At 38.3% G+C, this 21,576-nt stretch overlaps 1 protein-coding gene across 6 annotated transcripts in view; it reads left to right on the forward strand.

Moving 5' to 3' along the window:
- MSRA (methionine sulfoxide reductase A) overlaps positions 1–21,576 on the forward strand; it is a 277,042-nt gene that overhangs the window by 155,830 nt on the left and 99,636 nt on the right. For all 6 annotated transcript variants that reach the window (XM_040551819.1, XM_040551821.1, XM_040551818.1 and 3 more), the window contains one exon: positions 12,238–12,342. In XM_040551819.1, coding sequence (XP_040407753.1) covers positions 12,238–12,342 — 105 coding nt within the window. The remainder of the gene's footprint in view (positions 1–12,237; positions 12,343–21,576) is intronic.

A 21,576-nucleotide genomic window follows, 5' to 3' on the forward strand; every position in this document is an offset into this window, starting at 1 on the left:
TGAAATATAAATATTCAGGAAAAATAAAATGTGATCTGGAAATAATGGCTTCAGATTCCTAATCATAGAATCACAGCAGTCTGTGCCACTAGGATGGGCTCTGAAAAGTTCCTCATTTTGTTTCTTGCCCTCTGTGGTCAGCTCTCTATCCCTGCCTGGTTCAGTGGTCAGAAGGTTCCTGCTCTTTGAAGACTTGGTCTTTGTGTCTCTGCCTATTGGATCTTTCAGGGGATTGTATTAACATTTGGTTTATTCACTATTTTTTAAGGAAAATTTCAATGTTCCAACAATCTTGCCTCATTTTGCAGTCATCTTCTAGTCCTGCAGTACTTCACTTTGCATGCTCTTCGTGTTATGACGCTGGATTGTCTTTGATCAGAGAAGGCCAAGACACAAGTCCCGAGGAGACTGTCCGACTTCCATTCCACCAAGGCAGTAACTGAGGAAGTATTTTTATAATCAGTCAGGATTCAGTCATTACACCTGATTCCATTTCTGAAATCATCACAGTCTCCCACCTCACACACAGAAACAGACTGTATCTGGAGCCAACTTCACGTCTTACAAACAAAATCCCGAGGGACACATTAGGTTATTTGCTTAAGGTGACACAGGGTATCTACGGCTGGACCAAAACTGAGCCAGATGGCTGCAATTTGTGCCTGTGGATTTTACAATAAAATAAATAGGGAGGAGTTACTTAGTTGCTTGAACAGACAGCCATTTAGATGCTGTAAGATATCTGAGCCATCCAGGCAGGGCTGACAAGTTGTCACTGGACCTGTAGGAGACCTTCTGCTTTCTGGAGCAGCAGCTGAAGTCCAGATGATTTGTCCTAAGTCATCTCAAATTAACTAGATGCCTTTGTGGCACAACTGAACTAGTGGTAGTAATCTTAATTTCATCTAGTTGAAGATAGCATCCTTTTTATTGAGCTTGTTAGAAAGGATAAGTGTTCTGGAAATGGAAGCCAGTATAGCCAAATTATTACCATATGAAATTCTTACCTGAAGTCAAAATTGCATCACCGTATATATTCCACACATCATGACATAACTGATTTTTTTAATTATTATCTAAGGATGGTAATATTGCTTCCCTTTGCCCAACACTAAATATTGATACTAGGTATGGCTGTGCGCTTGGGTTTTTAAATGAATAAAAATGCTGTTGGCAGAGCTTATAGTTTTCAAATAAATTATGTTGCATGTTTGGAAAATTAATTATGGGGAAGACAATGTATTAGCAGGTTTCGCTCTGCAGAATGGGGATAATGGAATCAAAATTTAGAAAGTACTTTGAAGTCTTTAGGACAAAGGCATGGTGCAACTGTGACGTAGCATTAGTCTTTTATCCTCAAAGTTTTTCATGCCCATGGATAACAGGATATATTTTCTGGGCTGGTGTTTATTCACTGTGTTTATCTATTATGATAAAAAATGTCAACATCATTTCATTAATTTAATTTTTCAAAGGAGCTTTGCGATAAGACTAGCTTCTGAGCTATTAAATTCATAACTGTGTGACAGTAGAAACCAATGATACCAGACATAGACTTAAAGTTGCATGGAATGTAATGCGGTGGGATAATGAATCTTGTGCTTTAGTTACTGGCCAAAGTTGGAGTTGCAGTTCAGCTCAGGTCATGTTCACATAGCAAAGGGCAATGTGTTTAGGTTGGATGCCCCAAAGTCTTACACTACTGTGCTCTGTTCCCAGTTCTCTTCTATTTCCATGCATTTTTTTCTGTTGTTCAGGAGTGTCCTCTATATATAACACTATGTATATCGATCAACATATATCATTGTAATAATATGTATATCAATGAATGAATGAATGTGATTATTCTTTATAAAAAGCATATATATCAATTAAAAACAGTCTTTTATGGTATTCCAGTATGTCGCAAATTTGGTACAGGAGCCTCATTATGTTTCTCAAAAGGCATATTCTTACCTGATCTAATAGGCACAAATGCACCAGATAAAGAATGAATTCAAAAACAGTGAACAAGCAGGGTTGTAGAATACAAGGACTTAAGTTCTGAATGACAACATTTTTTCTTCTGAGGAGACTAAATTCACTTAATCCAAAGTATCCAGTAAAAACCTAAACTGAGCAGTTGGAGATTGAATTCTCCCCAAACACATAATCTAAAATTACAGCCCATTAAATCTTTCCTGCAATATGAGTAATTTTAATCAGAGGGGTACTTTTGCATTTGTGATGTGTTTCCAGAGTCAGGACTAGAATTTTTTACCAAAAAAAAATTGACAAAAAAAAACTTTCCAGGAATTTCAGTTTCTCTTAGTGATGTTGCTCTATTGATGTCTGGCTCATCACATGAGGACATGCTTTTTCCTAATGAGACTCTTTATTAAAAAGTGGAATTCTTTCTTCCCTTTTTTTTTGATATATATTTTTTAATGTATTACTGTTTATTATCTAATACAGGGCAGAGAAGAACACACATAATGTAACAACTTTGAGGAATATCAAAGTAGAGGGTGATAAAATCAAAGAAAATTCTTGTATTATCATAGCATGAGTGAGGGAAACAAATCTATTTTGGATTTTAGCTCCTCTTATAAATATCATCTAAACAAAAGATGGAGTGTTAACATACACTTATATCAAAACTGTATATTGTGTTGTTATGAAGGCTTAGGAACAAGTAGTAGGTTTTCTTGTGCTTTCTTTGAGGAGGTGGAAATAAATTTATTTGTAATGAAAAATGATGGACTCTATCTTGTAGCCTTCCATGGCTTGGATCCTAGTCTAGGAAAGAAAATTCAATGATTGTACTGTTTTATGCTATTGAGTGTTTCAGTCCCAGACAGGAAAACGACACATTTCACACATATATTTTGAAGATATTCAGTGACAGTTTTCAAAACCACCTGTCTTCTGTGCAATATCTTCATTGTGTGTTCATATGACCATATTTTTGACCTTCTTTCATTTTTTTATAACTGCGCATACTGCTTTTCATGAGATATATTGCATTTTTTTGTTATTTGAAAGTGTATGAAATACATTTTTGTTTCCAACAGCAAAGTTTCTGTTACAGCATTGGTTATTTTAGCATGCCATTTTACAGAAAGCTCACATATAAACCAGTTATGCCTGAACTCTTGACTCCACAGCAGTGTAAGATGCTGTAGAGAATATGAGGTTGCTTCTAGTTACGAGGCTAGGGTTCTGCAATTCCCATTACTTCTTCCATATTTAATCTTTCATTTTATTACTTAACTTTGTAATTAATGGGTCCTAACTTAAAGCTAGCATTTCTCACTCTAAGATGTGCACAACCACTAGTTTTGTTCTGTATTCATCTAGTGTAGTGTTTAGTGTCACACAGGCTAGATGTTAGAAGCCTGGCATTGCATTTCCATGGTACCAAGTATAACTGGTTTGTCAGTAAACATAATTTACTTATATGTAAAGGCTCTGTCCATCTAATGTGTAAGTTTAGAGTTAAATTTGGGCTTTTAAATAAGAACTTTGTAAAAACAGCAGTAAGGTGTCTTTCTGCTCCCAACACTGTAGCTGAAAGATGTTAACTCACCTATATAAAGATAATATAGAAATTGTAGTTAGGTTATAGTCTACTTCATCGACCATGATGAAAAGAAGATAATACGGAAGCCCCGACTCTTTGTGCAGTTTGGAATAGGAAGGCTTTATTAAAGTTAAGTGAACAAAGGAAAAGAGGGGCAATTCACTCATATATTCACAGCATTTAAGGCTGGTAAGGGCTCACTGCATTATTTAATTTGATATCTTTTATATCATAGGTCATTACATTTTATCCATTTACTATTTTATTAAGCTGTATAACTTTTTCCTTTAAGTTTAACAGTTATTTGTCTGAGCATCTCTCCCAGAAGGAAATCTGACTTCATTTGAAAGTATCAGGAGATGAGGAATAAACCACTTCCCTTGGTTTAAAAGACATAGGTATATAGGAACACCGAATGGTCAAATGGTGTAATTCAGTGGTGTAATGTTTTGTAGCAGATAATCATCTTCAGTACTAAAAATATGTGCCATCTAGTCCATTTGAATTTCCCTGGTTTCAGCTCCTACCACTGGCTCTTGATGCCTTTTTCTTTCTTGTTCAAAGATCCTCAGTCATTCTCTTCCTGAGAAGATGCTTATATCCTTTAATTAAAAACCTCTGGATTTTCTTTTTGAAAGCTAAACATTTCATGCCTTTTGAGGCTGTCACTGAAACTATTTTTCAGGGTCTACTTAATGTCAGGATTGATCTCACCAGTGCTTATATTTACTTGCTTGTCTAGTTACAGTGCTATATTTACTTGCTTGTCTACTGCCACCCTTGCACTTTCCTCTAAGATTGTTCCCTGTTTGCAGGTATGGTGTGTGTCACTTGTTCCCTTAAGTACAATTTTAAATGTGACAGTTTTTAACACATTTTTGATTGAATGGGCCCAGCACAGCAAGTGATCGCTTTCTAAGACCATCCTATCAGCCTCCTCATCTGAGTTACCGACAGATTTTGTAAGTTGAGATTTTTTATTTCTTTAAAATTACTGATGAAAGCAACAGGCTTTGTACCAGTCCCTGCAGAGCACAGATAAAAATGCTCCAATTCAATGTGTGTTCCCTTTAGACAATTTTTTTAGAACTGTCATTTAGACAATTCTTAATCCATTTAACACGTGCACTATTGATATTGTATGGTGCTAATTTTTTAATCAGACTGTCATGAAGTAATAAGTCAAATGCATTAATAAAGTCTAAGTCTATTACATCCATGCTATTACATTCCACATTTATTACAACTAGACTTGTAATTTCATCAGAGAATGAAATCAAGTTTGGCTGACAAGACCTATATTCCATGCAACCATGTTGACTGGCATTAATTATATGCCTATCTTCAACATTTTTTCTTCAGCTGAATGTCATATGAAAAGTTCTGTTCTATTGTCCAGGAAAAACGTCAGACTAATCCTTAAGGCAATGCTGCTCATCCAGTTCACTGATCTCTGCTGTGCAATACAACTCAACCAGAGATAACCTGTATCACACATTGCAACCAGATTGCCTTGGAAATCAGATGTTCCTCCCAACACACATGGTAAAGAAGCTTTCCACTGACATCTATGAGAAATCACTGGAATATTTTTTGACGCTGAGGTTCCTTTTGAATGAAATTAAATCAGAATACACTCTCCTGGAATCCACTTTCTGCACTCCAGCTGTGAATGGCATACAGTCCACCAGAGTGAGTCTGGTCTGGTAATCCCTCCTGAAGTGCTGGTAGTGTGGATATCTGCAGGTAGAGTGGACATTCAGCCTAACGAGGACATAACGTATACACAGTGAACAAGATAGTAAAGTTTTGCTGTCTCCTTTTGTCCTATAGGCTATAAAATTTTAATTTATTATATTTTTAATGGGTTCTTCAATGTATAATTGAAGGAAAGAGGGTCAGTCAAGAAGGTGCTGCTGGGCCCGGAGCCCCTGCGCTGTGAGGAGAGGCTGCGAGAGCTGGGGCTGCTGGGCCTGGAGCAGAGGAGGCTCCGGGGGAGCTCCCCCATGGCCGTCAGTACCCGCAGGGAGGTGCGGAGAGGCCGGAGCCGGGCTCTGCTCAGCGGTGCCCAGGGCCAGGCCCAGGGGCCCCGGGCCCAGCCTGGAGTCCCGGCGGCTCCCCCTGCCCCTCAGGCAGCACTGCTGGGCTGGGCGGGTGCCGGAGCCCTGGCACGGGCTGCCCCGAGAGGGGCCGGGGGCTGCTCCCTGGAGAGCTCCCCGAGCCCAGGGACGTGGGGCTGGGCACCCTGCTGGGGCAGGGGGGCACAGGGGCACCCAGGGGTGCCCCCAGCCCCAGCCATCCTGGGGGGCTGGGGTTCTGTGAACAAAGTGCCAGTAATAGTGGTTTTGCTGCTAAAAGTGTTTAGCAAACAAAGTAAGAACTTATAGCTACACCATGTGCATTTTAGATACTTGCAAATAAGAAAGAAGTTAATTTACTAGTTGTTTCATAGATTTTTAGAAAAATATGCTTTTTTTTTTTTTTTTCAATCTGATAATCTATATTTTAAACATATTCAACTAGTTCTACTTAAAACTACTACTGAATCTCTGGGAAAAAATTACCAGTAACAGCCTTTTAACCGGTAACAGCCCCAGTGCCCTTTTTTACTGTGGGCTCACTTCTTTACTTTCACCAATTTTCATTGTGGCCTTTGTTCTCTTTATTTTGATACCACAGAGTAAAAACCTCAGTAACTGTGATGGTCACCAGAAACACATTTCACAGCAGACTCATTATTACATTAGCAAATTTTTTCTTTTTAAATTTTCATTTACTGCGTCATTCATCTGTTCTATCCCAAAGCAACTAAATAAACTTTTAGAAAATTCTCTCTTCAGATGTATGTACCGCCTTATAGCTGCAGTACTTGCCACCTTCTGCAGGCACTAGAAGAGGCCTTGGATCTTTCGATCTTTTTCAGGCAGAAGTTTCTAGCTGTTAAACCAATGTTTATTTAGATTAACAACTGCAGAATTGGCCCATGGTGATAAACCAGTTTCTTGCTGTATAGGACTGACGTATATTTTAGCACAGCTGTATAAAACAGTGTGGATCACACTGAGGAAGTTAAGCATTATGTTTTGTAAAGCAGTGAATCAGAAATTCACAGTGGATAACAAGCCAAACATAATCTCTTATTTCAATGCTGACAAAGTCATTAATGTTTTGGGAAACATAAAGAAAGTGAAAAAACAGTAGCCACATGTTAGTGCCATTTTATACCTGATATATTTTATTGTTATCTTCCAAACAATAGGAAAATCACCCCAAAAAAACTGAATAGTGGCCAGAAAACGATGAGTTGCAGAAGGAATGTGCAGGGACTGGCTGCTCACCATCTCTTCACGCCAAACAACCACAGGCTTTTCAGATTAGTAAATATGAGCCTGCTCCAGAGAAATTCCCTTGTCTGTGTTAGGTGGGAAGTCAAATAACATTGCCATAAAGGACCCTTCTTCTCTTAAAAAATCTGTTGGTGTGTGGTTATTTCCGTTCTTTTCACCTTCGTTACTTTGAAGGTAAAAAAGTAAAAGTTAAAAAAAGAAAAGATGAAAAGATCCCCAGACTGTGGGTTCTCGGTGTGTTCGTGTCTAACCTGTTTGTTTATTTAACACACTGCTATTTTACAGAGAAGCTGGAGATGTTATTAGCGATATCTACAAAATAAAAATTCCCAGGGTGGTTTGGAGAAGCAGGTGCTCAAAAGAGCTATTACTTTTTCATGTAATACTTTGCATATTCACTAGGGCCTAGGCTTTAGCTAGCGCAAATAGTTTCAGCTCCAAAATCGATAAGCTCTGAAATATGTGTCAGCTGAAAATCTGCTGCCCGTTCCTTTCAGTTATATTTAGACATTTACATTTGTGTCAGAAAATATGAAGCTGATGAAAAGTGTGTTGCACAAAAAGGGAAAACTATAGACAAGTGCTGAAGCTGAGAGTCCAGTTCTTAGCTTCGGTGCTTGGGCTGCAATCACCTCAAAGCCAAAGTGCTTGAGCCATAAAGGTGCTGCCTGCAGAATATAGGGACTGAGGGGCATGGGCTGCCCACAGCCATATGAGTCCAAGCTCATCCCAGCTGCCCGCTGGGGATTTGTCATGGGCAGTACTGAGCCTGGACACAAGTCTGGGAATTGCACGGGCCAGCGCTTGGCCAGTACTACGCTAACCATGTAGCAGTGCGGGTGAGGAAATCCCAGCGCCCCTGCCTTGGTGGGATTTATTGGTGTGGAGCCACAGCGGAGTTGGCAGCAACGAGCTGGGTTCCTGGATTACCTGTTGTATGGGGGAAGGGATGGATGCTTCAAGATGAGATTCCAAATGGGTGGTGCATCAGCTATTGCTTGTAGGAAAGCATTTAGAAACCTCTGCGGGAGCCTGGTAGCTTTGCCCTTTGCCAAACTCTGGTGCCTTGTGCTTTTCAGGACTTAAAACCCTGTAGAGCATCTCCTGGATTTAGGCCCCTTATTTCATTGGGTTAAGAGACACAAGCCCTTTTTATTAAATAAGTGGGACACGAGGGAATAGTTTAGGCATTGATTGAACTTTCTAACCTAATTCAGCCAGGGCTGGACTAGCTGGAGAGGCCCATGTGCCACGTGGCAGTACCATAGCAGCTGGGTGGCTGGGTATTCACAGGTGAAATGCTTTGCAGCCAGCCCTTTGAAGTTGTTCCACTTTGCAGGTAATAATTAAATGCTTACTGGATGCAGCAACTTGAAAAGAATGAGTTCGCTTCTATAATCCGCTGGCTTGAGCACTCACCTGGGAGATGATTAAGAAGGTGAAAATCTAAACACTATTAGGAAGAAAAAAATTGAAAAGAAGCACCGATGTGTCACTCGGATGTCTTTTTCCCACTGCTCTTTACAGGAACGTTTTTGCCAGAGTTTGAATCCCCACTGAAAGAGCTCACTGTAGCTAATCCTCTGAGAGTGGCTATGTTTTCTAAGTGGGAAATGGATATAGGATAAACAGACAATCTGCTGTTGGCACACAGCCCTCTCTGCTATGGTGTAGTAAAGTCTTATCATCTGCAGCGAGGTTCTTCTATGGCTAAGCTCATTCTAAAGCTGAAGGAGAACTGAGCACCATAACTGGAAATCCGATAATGGAACCTATAAATAAAGGATTTCTATTTGCCCTTTTAACAGCAAATTAAATTATAGTGAGTGATTCAATAAATTATTGAAAAAACATGGTTCAAAGTTTGAGTTTTTTTGAGAGGAGGCTTCTAGAAATATTCATACTTGTTAAAACTTTTGAAACTTAAAATGAAGCATGCTTTTACTGTGGAATATTAAAAATCAGCTAATTAAAACCAATAGGTGATCTGAGGACACCATGACTCTGACTTAATATAAATGAACGTTTCATGATAAATTCTGAGAGCTGGATATTACTGAGAGAATAGCATCCATCACTGATCAGTTTAAATTGTTTCAGCTGTTCAGTGTTAGCTGGTTCAATTTCTTGTTGAAAAATGTACAGCTTTTTTGAGACTAAATGGGTTTATTGTTTTTCTTTGATTACTGCCTCTCCATTTTAAGAAATCTTACAAAGAAGATTTGATTAGAAATATTTCCTTTCTTTTTTTTTTTTTTTTACAATACAGAGGAGTGGTTAGATCTTTTGATGCCTGCTCTGTTCTTTTGGTGCTGCACTGTAGCAAATGTATGACATCCAAACTAAAATGTGATCATTCTGTTTTTGTAGTCAAACTTAAGCCTAATGCAAAAAGTGAACTAAGAAGGCAAACAGGGAGAGCCCAATTTTGGTTTATTTTTGTCACTTTTGCTGCAGCTGAGCCATGTTCAGCACCAGTGGGCTGCCAGTTTCCATGTGCTGCTCAGGGTAATGTTGGGCTATCTGTTGATTCTGTGTTGTAAAGCACCGTGTACCTGAAGAAAGATTGTGCCTTTTCTTTTCCTCTGTCCCCTGATACTATTTTCTATCCATGCTTTTTCCAGGAAAGCTTGTGGTTAATCTGTCCCACATGAAGCCTTTTACCTCTCCATTTGCTCATGTGTACCCAGTTGATTGGTATGGTTTCAGCTAAACTTGTTGGGAAGTAGGAATGCTCACCACAAATGACAAAGATTGTTCTTAGTGGAAATAGCTGCGCCATATTCTGAAAGAAAATCCACTGGGTTGTGGAAAAGCTTTGAGGAAAATTAAAGGTGAATCTGATAAGACTAGCAGGTATTAGCTCCTTGCTTTTCCTCCGAGAACGAATATTGATTTTAAATATGGTCTAGGTTCTAACAGTCTGTTAGCCACACATCTGAGGATTTTTTTTTCTTGAGGTCAGGCTATAGTTCTTGGAGTAGCACTGTTATTTCCTTATTCAGAGGAAAAGAAGAAAGCTGATTCTTTGAACTTCTGGATTAGTCAGAGCAGACAGTGTTGACAAGATGTAATTGCTGCTTCAACTGAGAGGAAAGGTAATGCTTCTGTTGTTTTGAAGTTCTTGAAGAAACTCTCTTGTGATCTAAAGCTACTCATCTTAGACAAGCAATTTGCTCCTGAGTGGTAAGAACCTTTCATAAGTTTCACATTGGCTTAAAAAAAATTGAAGTCAGAAGCCACTCCTTAATCTCTTTTTAGTTACACAAAGTAGGTTTAACAAAGCTGGACAAACCACTGTCCATTTGCTCTCCTGCTTTATCTCAAGCAACAACAAAATTCCCAACCTGGTCTTCATCTAAAGCAAAATACATTATTTCCCCTGATAGTCTATAACCAAAACCATAGAATGGTCTACTTCAAACCATGGAATCTGGAATAAGCTCCTTCCCTGACCTAAGCTGGCCGTCAGTTCACACCATAATATAGAAAGACCATTTCACTTTACTATCAAGCGAATTACCTATGACTTTTACTTTTGTTCTACTAAATGTATGATCCCTTTCTGTTAACCTGCCATCAAAATTTGCCTTCAGATAATGAGTTGCTTCTATTGTCTTCAATAGGCATAGTGCATATGAAAGAGGAATTGGGCCATTGTTTGCCTGGATTGTATCGTGGTGGACAGTGACATGGCTGTAGCTATGGGTTACATATAACTTGCACGTTTTTGCCTTTTAATCTCAGTGAGCCTATCTTTGTTGTGTTGTGAAGCACACTAGATAGAAAGCAATTTGATTTTATCAAAATTTTCTTTACAGGTATCCCAGATGTGTCCCCTTTTACTCCTCTGTGTTCTAGGCTAAATTTAATCCTACTCTTCAAAATCTCTTTTGATTGCTAGCCCACCCCTCTGTGCCTCATTTAAGTTTTCTTCATTTCATGTGGCCCAATTAACTGATAAAATGCTGTCATACTTTTCACTGATACATCTCTTTAATATGTCCTAGCATCCTTTTTATTTCTTTCTGTTATTTTTTTTCCAAATTTCTCTTGGTACCAAATTGTTATTTTCACAGAACACTCTTCAGTTACTCATAGACTCCGACTTTTCTTACTTAGTGACAGCTAATTCAGAACCCATCAGTGGGCTAGATTCAGCTGGTTGTTGCACTGCATGAAATTCCAGTCAATTCTATTGAAGGTGGTTGAGTAAATCCAAAATTTATGCCAGTGTAAATGAAATCAAAACCTGGCATAGTCTGAGCAAGTAGTCTATTATATCCCCACCAAAAAGCAAATCTCACTGTCCAGTTTACTTTTGTTGAATATTTCCTTGTTATGATTTAAATGGAGAATAGGGTATATATTTTTTCCCACTCATGGAGTTATTATGACAACCGAAAATGCCTACATTTATAAATTCTTCATGTGTGCTTTTGTAGCACTCGGTACCATGGACTCACCCTGCGACGTCTGAGCACTCATCAGTCTAACTTAAATATAACTGAAGAAGATCATGTGGCCAGATCCTTTATATTTTATGAAGCTGGATCTTTCAATAATATTATGTGTTTAGACAGATAAAGAATGAAAAAATTGGAGCCATAAGGTAACTGAAAAATAGGAATAATGTATTTCAATGTGATGTAATACTTGATGATTTTGCTTGAACTCGTCTGCTGTCATAAATTCCATCAGGCTCTCTCTGACTCTTTTTAACGCCCATTGGCACCAGTAGGTTGGATGATGTGAAATTTTGATTTTTTTTGTGTGTGTGATCTTGTGTAAACACACTCTTGAATTTTGCTTTTATAAACAATTATTTTATCCATATCTCACCACATGCCAGGTGAAGCCCAATTTCCTACGAAAAAGACAATGTAGATGCTTAAGTTATAGATGTATATGTATAATTATGTATAATGGTTGAAGATGTAGATATATAATTCTTATTTTAATGTTCCATTTAGAATAGTTAATAATATTTAACTAGTTGTCAGGTACAAATATTTAAGAACTATTCAATTTTTTCCTGAAAGTTGACAAACTACTCTAATAAGATGACTGTCTTACGTTGCCTTTCTAGCTAGTTTCTTTCATGATGGCCTTGTCCAAACTTGCAGATGTCTTAGAGCTGACATGTATATAAAACATTCTATATAAAACATTCTGTAAAGAGGCTTAAATGCAAATGATGGTAAATCAAAATGTGTTTAAAAAATAAAAAAGGAAACAAAGAATTGTGCTTTGGATCTCAATATAAAAAACTGGGCATGCACTAGCTAATTCTTGCTAATAACATCTGATTTTATTTTGTCTTTTAAGGTAAAACTGGTCACACAGAGGCTGTACGAGTAGTATATCAGCCAGAAAACATCAGCTTTGAGAAACTGCTCAAGGTCTTCTGGGAGAATCATGACCCGACACAAGGTAGAGTGATGAGTGAGCCAGTATTTAATTATCTTACTAATTACAGCTGGGATAATTAGTGTTTGAGCTGCATGGAAGAGATGAACCTTGAAATCACACTGGAGCTCAAGAATATGATTGCAGACATTTATTGACAGAGAAAGAGAGGAAGAGAGAGAATGAGAGTACAGAAACTCACAATACCCCTCCTCCTTTACAGCTGTCTGTGCTGGGAAAATTCCCACAGAGAGGCACAGTAGACAATAGAATTTTTTTTCAGCTTTGATTATGACAATTTCTTCTGTAATACTATCTTTTGTCTCTTAAATTAAAGCATATTTCTTTGCAGCTTCAGAGCTGACCATTTTATCTGTGCTGAGGACCTTTATCCTTCATAAAATTTTTTGTTTGTTTGTTATATTTTCCAGTGGCAGTGACTATCTTTCATGTTTAGAAAAAAGAAAAAAAAAAAAAAAGTAAGAGGTGGCATGTTGAGGCACCAGCAGAGCATTCTAGCTATTTGCCTTATTCAAACCTTTTGATTTAATTTATCTTTCTTGGAAGAGGTTTTGTGATGACATTATACACATCTGTGCAAACATAAATGGGAAACTGTGTTGAGAAAACATTTTACATGTTTATATGGTTTCAATAAACATCATGCTTTCTAGCATTTTCCAGAAATATTACACACAGTAACTCATTTCAATATTTTAACAGCTATCATAATTATGCCACTTGTTACCACATCTGGGAACAAAAAATGCAGATGATACCTACAAAATACAATACCATCCGGGGAAGCAGTACCTCTGAGAAGGATCCAGCGGCTATTGTAGATAAATGTCTTCCACTGAGCCCAGAGTGCAACGGAAAGACAAAAAATGGCTATTGCATCTCCTGCCTATATGAACAGTGAAGCCTTAGTCAGGGGGAAAGTGTTTCCTGGGGGCAGTCAGTAAAATCTCGGACCATTTTGTGTAGTTTCTGTGTTGACATACTAAGAATTATATAGAGATATTGCTGGGGATTCAAAGAAAAGACATAAAAAAGATGTAGAACCTAAAATACTGGCCTGGTGCTGTGAATAAACGCATTCAACTCATTGAGATATCACACTTGATGCCTCATAGTGGGGCTGACAATCCAACCACTGGCGAGCCAGGACGAGATTCAGTAGCTGGAAATTGAAGTTTCAGAGTTTCGGCATGATAAAATAGTTTTGCAGCTAGCAGTGTAATTAAGCATTGGAGTCTTTTTCTATCACCATCATTTTGAGGCTTTAAGATGAGGTCATTTATCATCTTACAAAAGGTGTTTGATTCGGTTCACGAGAAGAAATTCTATGTCTGTTTATGAAGCGTGATGGCCTGTACTGGGATCTGTTGATTTATGCACCTCCCTGATCAACCCCTTCCTTTACACCTGTGTCAGAACAATTTGCCTGCACCATCCTTGAAGCTCTCGCAGCTCTGCTTTAAGACTGTGTCCATCATGCTTCAGGGCCTTTGTGGTTTGCTTCTAGGGATCAAGAGGGAAGTTTTACTCCATCTTATCATTGGTTGGTTTTTGGTCTTTTTTTTTTCTTTTGTTCTTTTCTTCTTTAGATTGTCAGGGATTGACCATAACCAGATGCTGACATCTTAGTAATGGGCTGCTTGTTTCGAAGTAGCACAGAAAATCCTATTTCTAGGTAATTGGTCCATGTGTCTTGTTCACATGCTGGGATTCATCCTCATTGCCAGAGCTGGGAGCTAACAACCAGGACTATAACAACCAGCAGTATGAGGAATGGATTGCTGCTGAAATGATTTGGGAAACTACCATTCTCTGTCACTTTTGTAGTCTAGGCTTTGACAGCATATGGTTAGTCTCTGCCTGTGGCACACATGCAGTAGGTTGATCTCTAGAGGACTTCAGTGCTTTGCATTGATTGAAGTACTTGTGCTGGACTTAATGGTATGTGGGCGAAGTGTAGTAGTTGTTACACATAGGTCAGACCAGATGAACTGGTAATTCCTTCTGGCTTTAAATAAAGTAACATGATGAGATTATATCTTTGTATTCACTTTGAATCCTCACATAACTGAGGTTCTAAATAGTTCCAGTCCGTGCTTTCAGAAGAAGGTTAGATGTTGGCAGATGTATGATTCACTTCTTGATTTCTGGCAACTAGGGAAACATCACCTAATTAGCCTGGGCACAGAGCCACACTAATGTGGCTGTATTCCTTCTGGGATGTAAGCTAATGTCTCCACATGACACTGTGCTGTGTAGATACCCAAGTCATTCACAGCTACCTCAGGCATCTACGTGGCACTGCACTGCTTGGTCTAAACATGGCTAAGCCTTTATCTAAGCTTGGTTCTGTAGAATTTCAACATGGTTCTTCAGTAATAACTTGGAAAAAGTGAGAACATCACTTTCTGCATGGAGATGTTGGCAGTCACTAAAGCTTTTGTGTCCTCCAGACTTGGCTGATGTGGACAGATTGCTTTACCTATACATGTTTATGGTTACTTAATGCTAAATTCTGTTCAAAGCCTTTGTAAAGTTCTTTACATCTCTACAGCCTTTCTTCATTTGAGAAAAGATAAACCACAAGGTCCCAATTTCAAGTTTCTTTGTTCTATAAGATAGGGATGGTATGCTTATATATGTTTTTCAAGTTTGCACAGTTAGCAGTAGAAGATAGGTAAGGTGGAACTGTTTCTTCACCTTGATTTGTACCTACTCCCTGCTTTTATCTTGCTATGGGAAATGTGGTTTTATGTAAAGATACTGAAAGTGAAAATTGTCTCCCTGACCTAAGATATTTTTTTCTTTCCTTAAATTCAGCTGTGTGCAAAGTCTTATTTAGGCAGCCTAACATGAATGCAGCTCAGTCTGTCAAAGAGAAGGTGTTTACTAAGCAGTTAAATTAGGGACATTTCTTATTCATGAAATTCAGCACACTCTTTAGATGAATCCAATGTCTCATACAGCCAGCAAATGTTGGACTTTTTGAGAATAGTGCTCACTCAAAAGTATAAAAGCTTTGTCTGTGGCACTGCCTTATCTTTCCCCAGAAGTCAGGTTAATGCCATCTAAGCCCTCCTACCCCCTGCAGGGACAATGGACTTGTCTAATTGTTATAATGTCATTAAACATAAAATATGGAAATATTCATATGTGTTGTTTCGGATTCTGTTGCAATTAAAGACCTTTCAAATATCAATCTAGGTGGTACCAAGTTGCTAAAGAGTACAGACTGGCAGTCCATTCATTATTGTAAGAGCATATTAATATTCAAAAGTTCCTGCTTTCCAAGCAGTTGGACCTCCTGCCTTCAAAATGAGGCTGACATCTCACTGGGATTCAAAGTTTCTCTGGGAGGCAGCCTGGCTCTTGTTTCATGAAGCTCTTGAGTCTGAGTATTATACAGAAGTCTACTGAAAAGCAGGAACCTTTGATCAAGTCAGTCTATGAGTTGAAAGAGATTCTCCCAGATGAGCATCTCCTAAGTGTGGGGCCCTGATAAAGTCCTCCTTGACTATTAATTTAGGCTATATTTTATAATTCATTACATTTGGGATACTGAAAAAGCAACAAACAAACCCCTGACTTCTGCCAAGTGACATATGGTTGTCATGTCTGTTCAGCCTCTAATGCACAGACCAGAATTCCTTCTCTCCTAGGAATAATCTTATCTATAAGAGGATTGCTCTGTGTAGCTCTAGAAGTGCTTGAGGTGGTTGCTTCTTTGTGACCGATACTAAAAAAGGGAATGAAAGTGGTGTGCTGAAAATACCGCAAAAGAATCTTACGGCTATTCGCTTTGTGCATCATGTATCTTTGTAAAGTTTACAGAGGCATAGGGTATAATCTGTATTGCCCTGTTTTTGCACTAAAAGGGCCATTCTCAGAGTCTTCCAGATTCGTAAGATATAACCTTGTCTCCTTCAAACTGCATCCTTATGGTTCTGCTGCATGTCTAGAGGGATGTGGACTTTCAGGCCATCAGTTTGTCTGCATTGTGCCTCAGCCTATGGTTTTGTGATTGCTTTAAGCTAATCCTTGTCTTAGCTGATGGGAAAAAGAGCAATTTTCTTCTGTCTCCTTGACCTGTCTGTAGGATGCCACCTCTTTCTTTGTGTGGACACTGGCAGTCACAAAGTTCTCGGATCAAGCTGAAAGCTGACCCTGCATGAACTGCAATGTAGCTTTCAGCCAGGACTCGCATTGCCAGGAGCAGGGCTGCTGGTGGGACGGCCCTTCTGGCACTAGCACTGTCTGGCAGCATGTGAGCCAATTGGGGAACCCAACCTTGCTCACTTTCGGGGAAGAAGATGTCATATTTTTTCTGATCAGAAAGTTTGACCGCTCTGTGGTGAGTCTATTTCTCCAAGCCTTTGGAAAAATCTATCTGATACCAGAGGAGTCTGTCACGGTGCAAATGTGATTCCCGTTAAGTGCCCTGTTGTTCATAATCACCCTGATCCTGTGTGAGGTTGAAGTCCTACATGTGTCAGAGATTTCAGCCCTATCCAAAGCAGCTTTAAAGATTCGTTGTTGCTTGCAATAGCTGAACGTGTCTTTTTAGCAGAACACAAAGGAAATACTATTTCCTTCTCTTTAAAACATGTTTGGGGCAAAAGCAAAATCCACTCACATCCTTAGCTGTCTCCTGTCTTGAATATAAGCCAAAACTGGTGCTCGTTTTGGTAGTTCTGCTCCCTGTCTTTATCAAGCATACTCAGTCCTTCCCAGCCCACAAGAAATAACAGCTACACCTACAGTTCTTTGGGGTGAGCCTCTTTATACACAGGTTGTATCCTTTCTCATTGCTGCTTCTGGCTTTTTGGTTATAATTCTGATATAGCAGAAGGAGCTGAGGGGAAGGCAGGACTCCATACCTTTGGCAGTGGGGTGAAGAGCAAAGATATTCATGGCCACTACGGCCGAGGAGATTATGAAAAATTACTTTTAGCCATATTGATTCTTTGAGTATAGGTACGCAGAAAACCAAAGTTACTGGTAAGTAATCTCATTTCTCCTTTCCATCATGAAGTCCTTATCTTGCCTGTGTTTGTACAGGAAATGTAAGCAGAACTGGTATTTTTCCAGCAGTTGAGGACCATCTGTACTACAACAAACTTATCACCCGCCAGACTCATTCAGAACACCTCTTAGTCCATATGTCTTGTGTATCCACGATAAAGAAGAGATGTATGAGCTGTTTCTCCTCCCTGTGACCTTCCAAATAGTTTGGCATTTAGCCTTAGTGCTGATACATGAATTCTCCAGATTAATATCTGGTTTTCATTGTGCTGACCCATTTTAGTTGCAGAGGGTATATTTATTTCTCACCAGTTTTGAAGGACTGTACTTTTTTTAGACATTGCATAAGGAATCTATCATCTGCAAATAATTAAAATTAGACACTAGAAATGACATTGTATTGCTAATGAGCAGATGTGTCTACTTATACCAGTGGAAGAACAGCTGTACACATAAAAAATGCTATAGCGACCCTAAACCAGCATTATGCATTCAGCTACAGGCCTGTAACTTCATTTAGAGATTAAAGGGAAAAAATAATCTCTCCATGTAAAATATAACCTTTTTTTTTTTTTTTTACATTTCTGTCAGTCTCTTCCTTTTATAATTTGAATGAAATTTGCAAGTCTCAGATTAAAGCACAAAACACCTTTGTCTTGTATTTCAAATGCTATTGAGACCTAATAGTTTCTGCATTATTGCAAGGTGTAACAAAAAAAACAGTAGAAATACAAATCTATTGCCACCAGACATTAAATATATTCAAAATAGAATTACAGACCCCTGAGGGAGCCATTCCTGGTCCCATACTCTTCAATATTTTCATTAATGACGTAGAGGATATAGTGGAGAGGATACTAATTAAATCTGCGGTAAAGATAATGCTAGAAGGCTCTTGGAGGAAACGAATAAAACACGGCTCTGTGTTGATAAATTAAAAAAGCCATGGAAATTGATATACTGAGATAAAAACAGATAAATGTATATTGGTTCATGCAGAAGTGAATACTCAATAGTAATATGCACTCTATGAATTGTTTGATAGAAGAGTCCTATATTACCTTCACATCCTTCTAACTCCTGCTGTTAGCAATGAAGTTTCAATGGTGCTACACAGTACACTGGTTCCTAACGATCTCACCAGCAACCAATTTAGTGGACCCTTGCCCATAATCAGTTCCTAAATACCTGTGGTCTATACTTTTTCCAAAGTAGTGAAGATACTCTTTGCCAGTGGTGCTTAACCACCACTGCATTTTTTGGATGCAATATCCTTTATTCCATGATCTGAAATACATAATGTTACATTGCTCCCATTCTTTACCCTTTCTCTAGAACTGAATATGCATTAAAAATAAATACTTTTTACTTGGCGGTTTTGCATCCCCAGGAATTTCAGCTGTCATGACCTTATTTGCATATTAGACTCTTTTTATACATATGAATTAGAATGGACTTTTTCTGACCTAAATTTCCAGTTAAGGAGCTGTTGTTTTTCCATGTCGTGCTGAAAAGCTGAGATTTGACTTTGCATCTTTTGCAATGAAGGGGAGTCTTAGCCAGTGCAGCGGTTGCTGAGATGGCTGAATAGTTTGCATTACGAAGTGAGTGTTGCTGAATCAATTCTGGCTCAAGGGCAAAATTCTTTCTGGGCTCTGATTCCTTCTTCATTTTAAACTACTTCTAGCTTATTTATTTCATATATGGCAAAAATGTGTTATTTAGTTCTCCAGAAATACTGAAAACTAACTTTACCTTTCAGTTTTGCTAAGGTCAGGAAAATGGTGATTTGATGATGAGAAAAGCCATGGCATCTGTCTTTTATTCCACTGAAGATGCCACTGTGTCTGTTATGCTGCAGTAAACATGCACCTACCACTCACCTGAAGGGATTCCTTTTGTTCATGATTTCCGTACTGCTAAGAACAATTGGAAATGCTTTTATTCTGCTACAATCTTCCTTGGGGTCACTTATTTCTCAATTATAGTATAGCTGTGGTTGTAGTAGATGAAAGGAAGAAGAAGAGGAAGGGAAGAGGAAGGGGATCTTCATTTTAGTGCAGCTTTGTTCATTTGTTCATGAAGTTCTGAATGAAAATCCAGACTTCTCAATGCTTGGCTGTCATCAGTAGCTTTCAAATATCCATGAAATCAAAGGGTATGTGGTGCGAATAACAGCAGCTAGATTTGCATGAGCATTTACACAATTAGAAAAGAGCAACATAAGAAGGTCTTTTTCTGCAGAATTTTGTGATGGACTGTTCCAATCTTTATAATAGGAAAGCAATACAGAAAGTTTAAACAAAATAGTACCAAACATTATTTTCTTCTTCAAATAACCCACTAATGAATTTACTGTACATGGGTCTAGAAATCTGAGGCACTGAAGCATGACATCATTAATCACAGTTTATGGTGATTATTAGTAGGCTTTTAATCTTTGTTTTCATGTATAATTAGGTACAGGAGGTCAAAGCTGACTCTCTTCTAAACAACAATATTTTCAGTGAATGACTGTTTTTCTCTGCCTGCAATTTTCTCTTGCATATTTATAAGAGCATTCTTGTCTGTGTTTTGAGAGAGCAGTGTCCCATGAGTTTATCTGCTGATAAAAGCAAATGACAACACTGTTACTTTTATTATCTCTAATTATTTTTATTACTATTGCAATAACACCTGGTGGATCATAGTAGGTTTAGATTCATACTGCTAACACATGCCAAAATTTAGGCATGACATTAGTGAGTAACAGATAAATGAAGAGAAAAGAGAAGGCACATAAAGAAAACAATAAGAAATCTGTGTGATTCCATAGCTGAGCTCTGTATAGTGTATGATCAGAATTTCTGCATTTTTTAATTATGTTTTCTCACATGATCAGTAGTTGTCCAGCTTTTTGTAAGCACTGCAACAGAGCTAGTCCATGAAGAAAAGACACAATAAGGGCTCAACACCAATGCCTAAACAGAAATGTCTATTGCCACATTGGATGCTATGTGCACTCTGCCTGTGTCTTCCAGCTGTGCTTTAGGAAGTGTGGGGCTCCCATATGCCCCATGTCTTGTCCTCCAGGCTCTTGCAGATATCTCTGCTCTATGCATTTATTCAGTGTTGTATACTATCAGTCTCCTAAATCAGATTTCTCCGACCACCATAGACGTGTCAGGTGAGATAAAGCTTGAGGTAAAGCCACCTAAATGTAGATGTTTCTATAGGCACGGAGTGTCTCAGCTTCCATGAGAGTCAGTGGAGGTCTTGTCAACACAGCTGACTCACCCTAAATTAGGCATCTGTGTTTGGGCAGCTTTTGGTTGCCTAAACCTGCAAGCTTAATTCCAGCTGTATCAGTTGCATTCAGTACTGTTAAAAGATACTACTTTCACTTCTGTCCCAAGTTCATTCAAGTCTAAAAACTTGTCAAAAACTAATCATTTAACTTTTGATTAAAGTTAAGCAAAACAATAATAAAAAAAAATCCCCTACAGTAAAATCAATGCCATTAAGGATGACTCATGTACATATGCACCATTCCATTTGCCTGTTCTATCCACTAGTGGCAAAGATGTATTTTTAATTAATAATTAGAAATGGATTAAAATTCCCATCTTCCAGTAGCATTTAATATTTTGTGACATTCATAAAAAAATAACATGGTTTTATCTGGGCTCAGGTAGATCATGCATTTCATTCAAAGTTCAAAGAGCATTCCAAAATGCATTTAAGCAATGTTCTGTCTCAATTAATAAATAAGTATATAGGGAACTCTTCTTTCAAAGTCTTCTTTCTAATTGTGTAAAATACTTGAACTGTCTTGAGAAGCAATTTGATGCATTTTATAACTATAGAATAATAATGCTAATAACAAGTAAAGAGAATTGGTTAAAGATAGAGCCTCAGTGGATATACTACCATTATTTTGCTTTTGTTGTAGTAGTGTGTTGGCCATCTGTTGTGGGAGCAGACAAGATTTCTTGTTGCAGATAATTTGTAGCAACTATTCATCCCATTCCCACAAAATGTCATTAATAAAAAGTGATGGAGTGTGTTCTCCTATGTGTCCATCAATACTTTAGGGTATGGTATGGCGTTAATGAATCTGATGTCTGAAAAAAATCTCTACTTCAAGAGCTTCTGATATTTCATTGACTGTGTGTTGTATTGACTGTCATCAACAACTCTTATTTACACTAGCATTGGCAATCTGAAGTAATTATT

Source organism: Cygnus olor, chromosome 3 (genome assembly GCF_009769625.2).
Source record: "Cygnus olor isolate bCygOlo1 chromosome 3, bCygOlo1.pri.v2, whole genome shotgun sequence".
NCBI lineage: Eukaryota > Metazoa > Chordata > Aves > Anseriformes > Anatidae > Cygnus > Cygnus olor.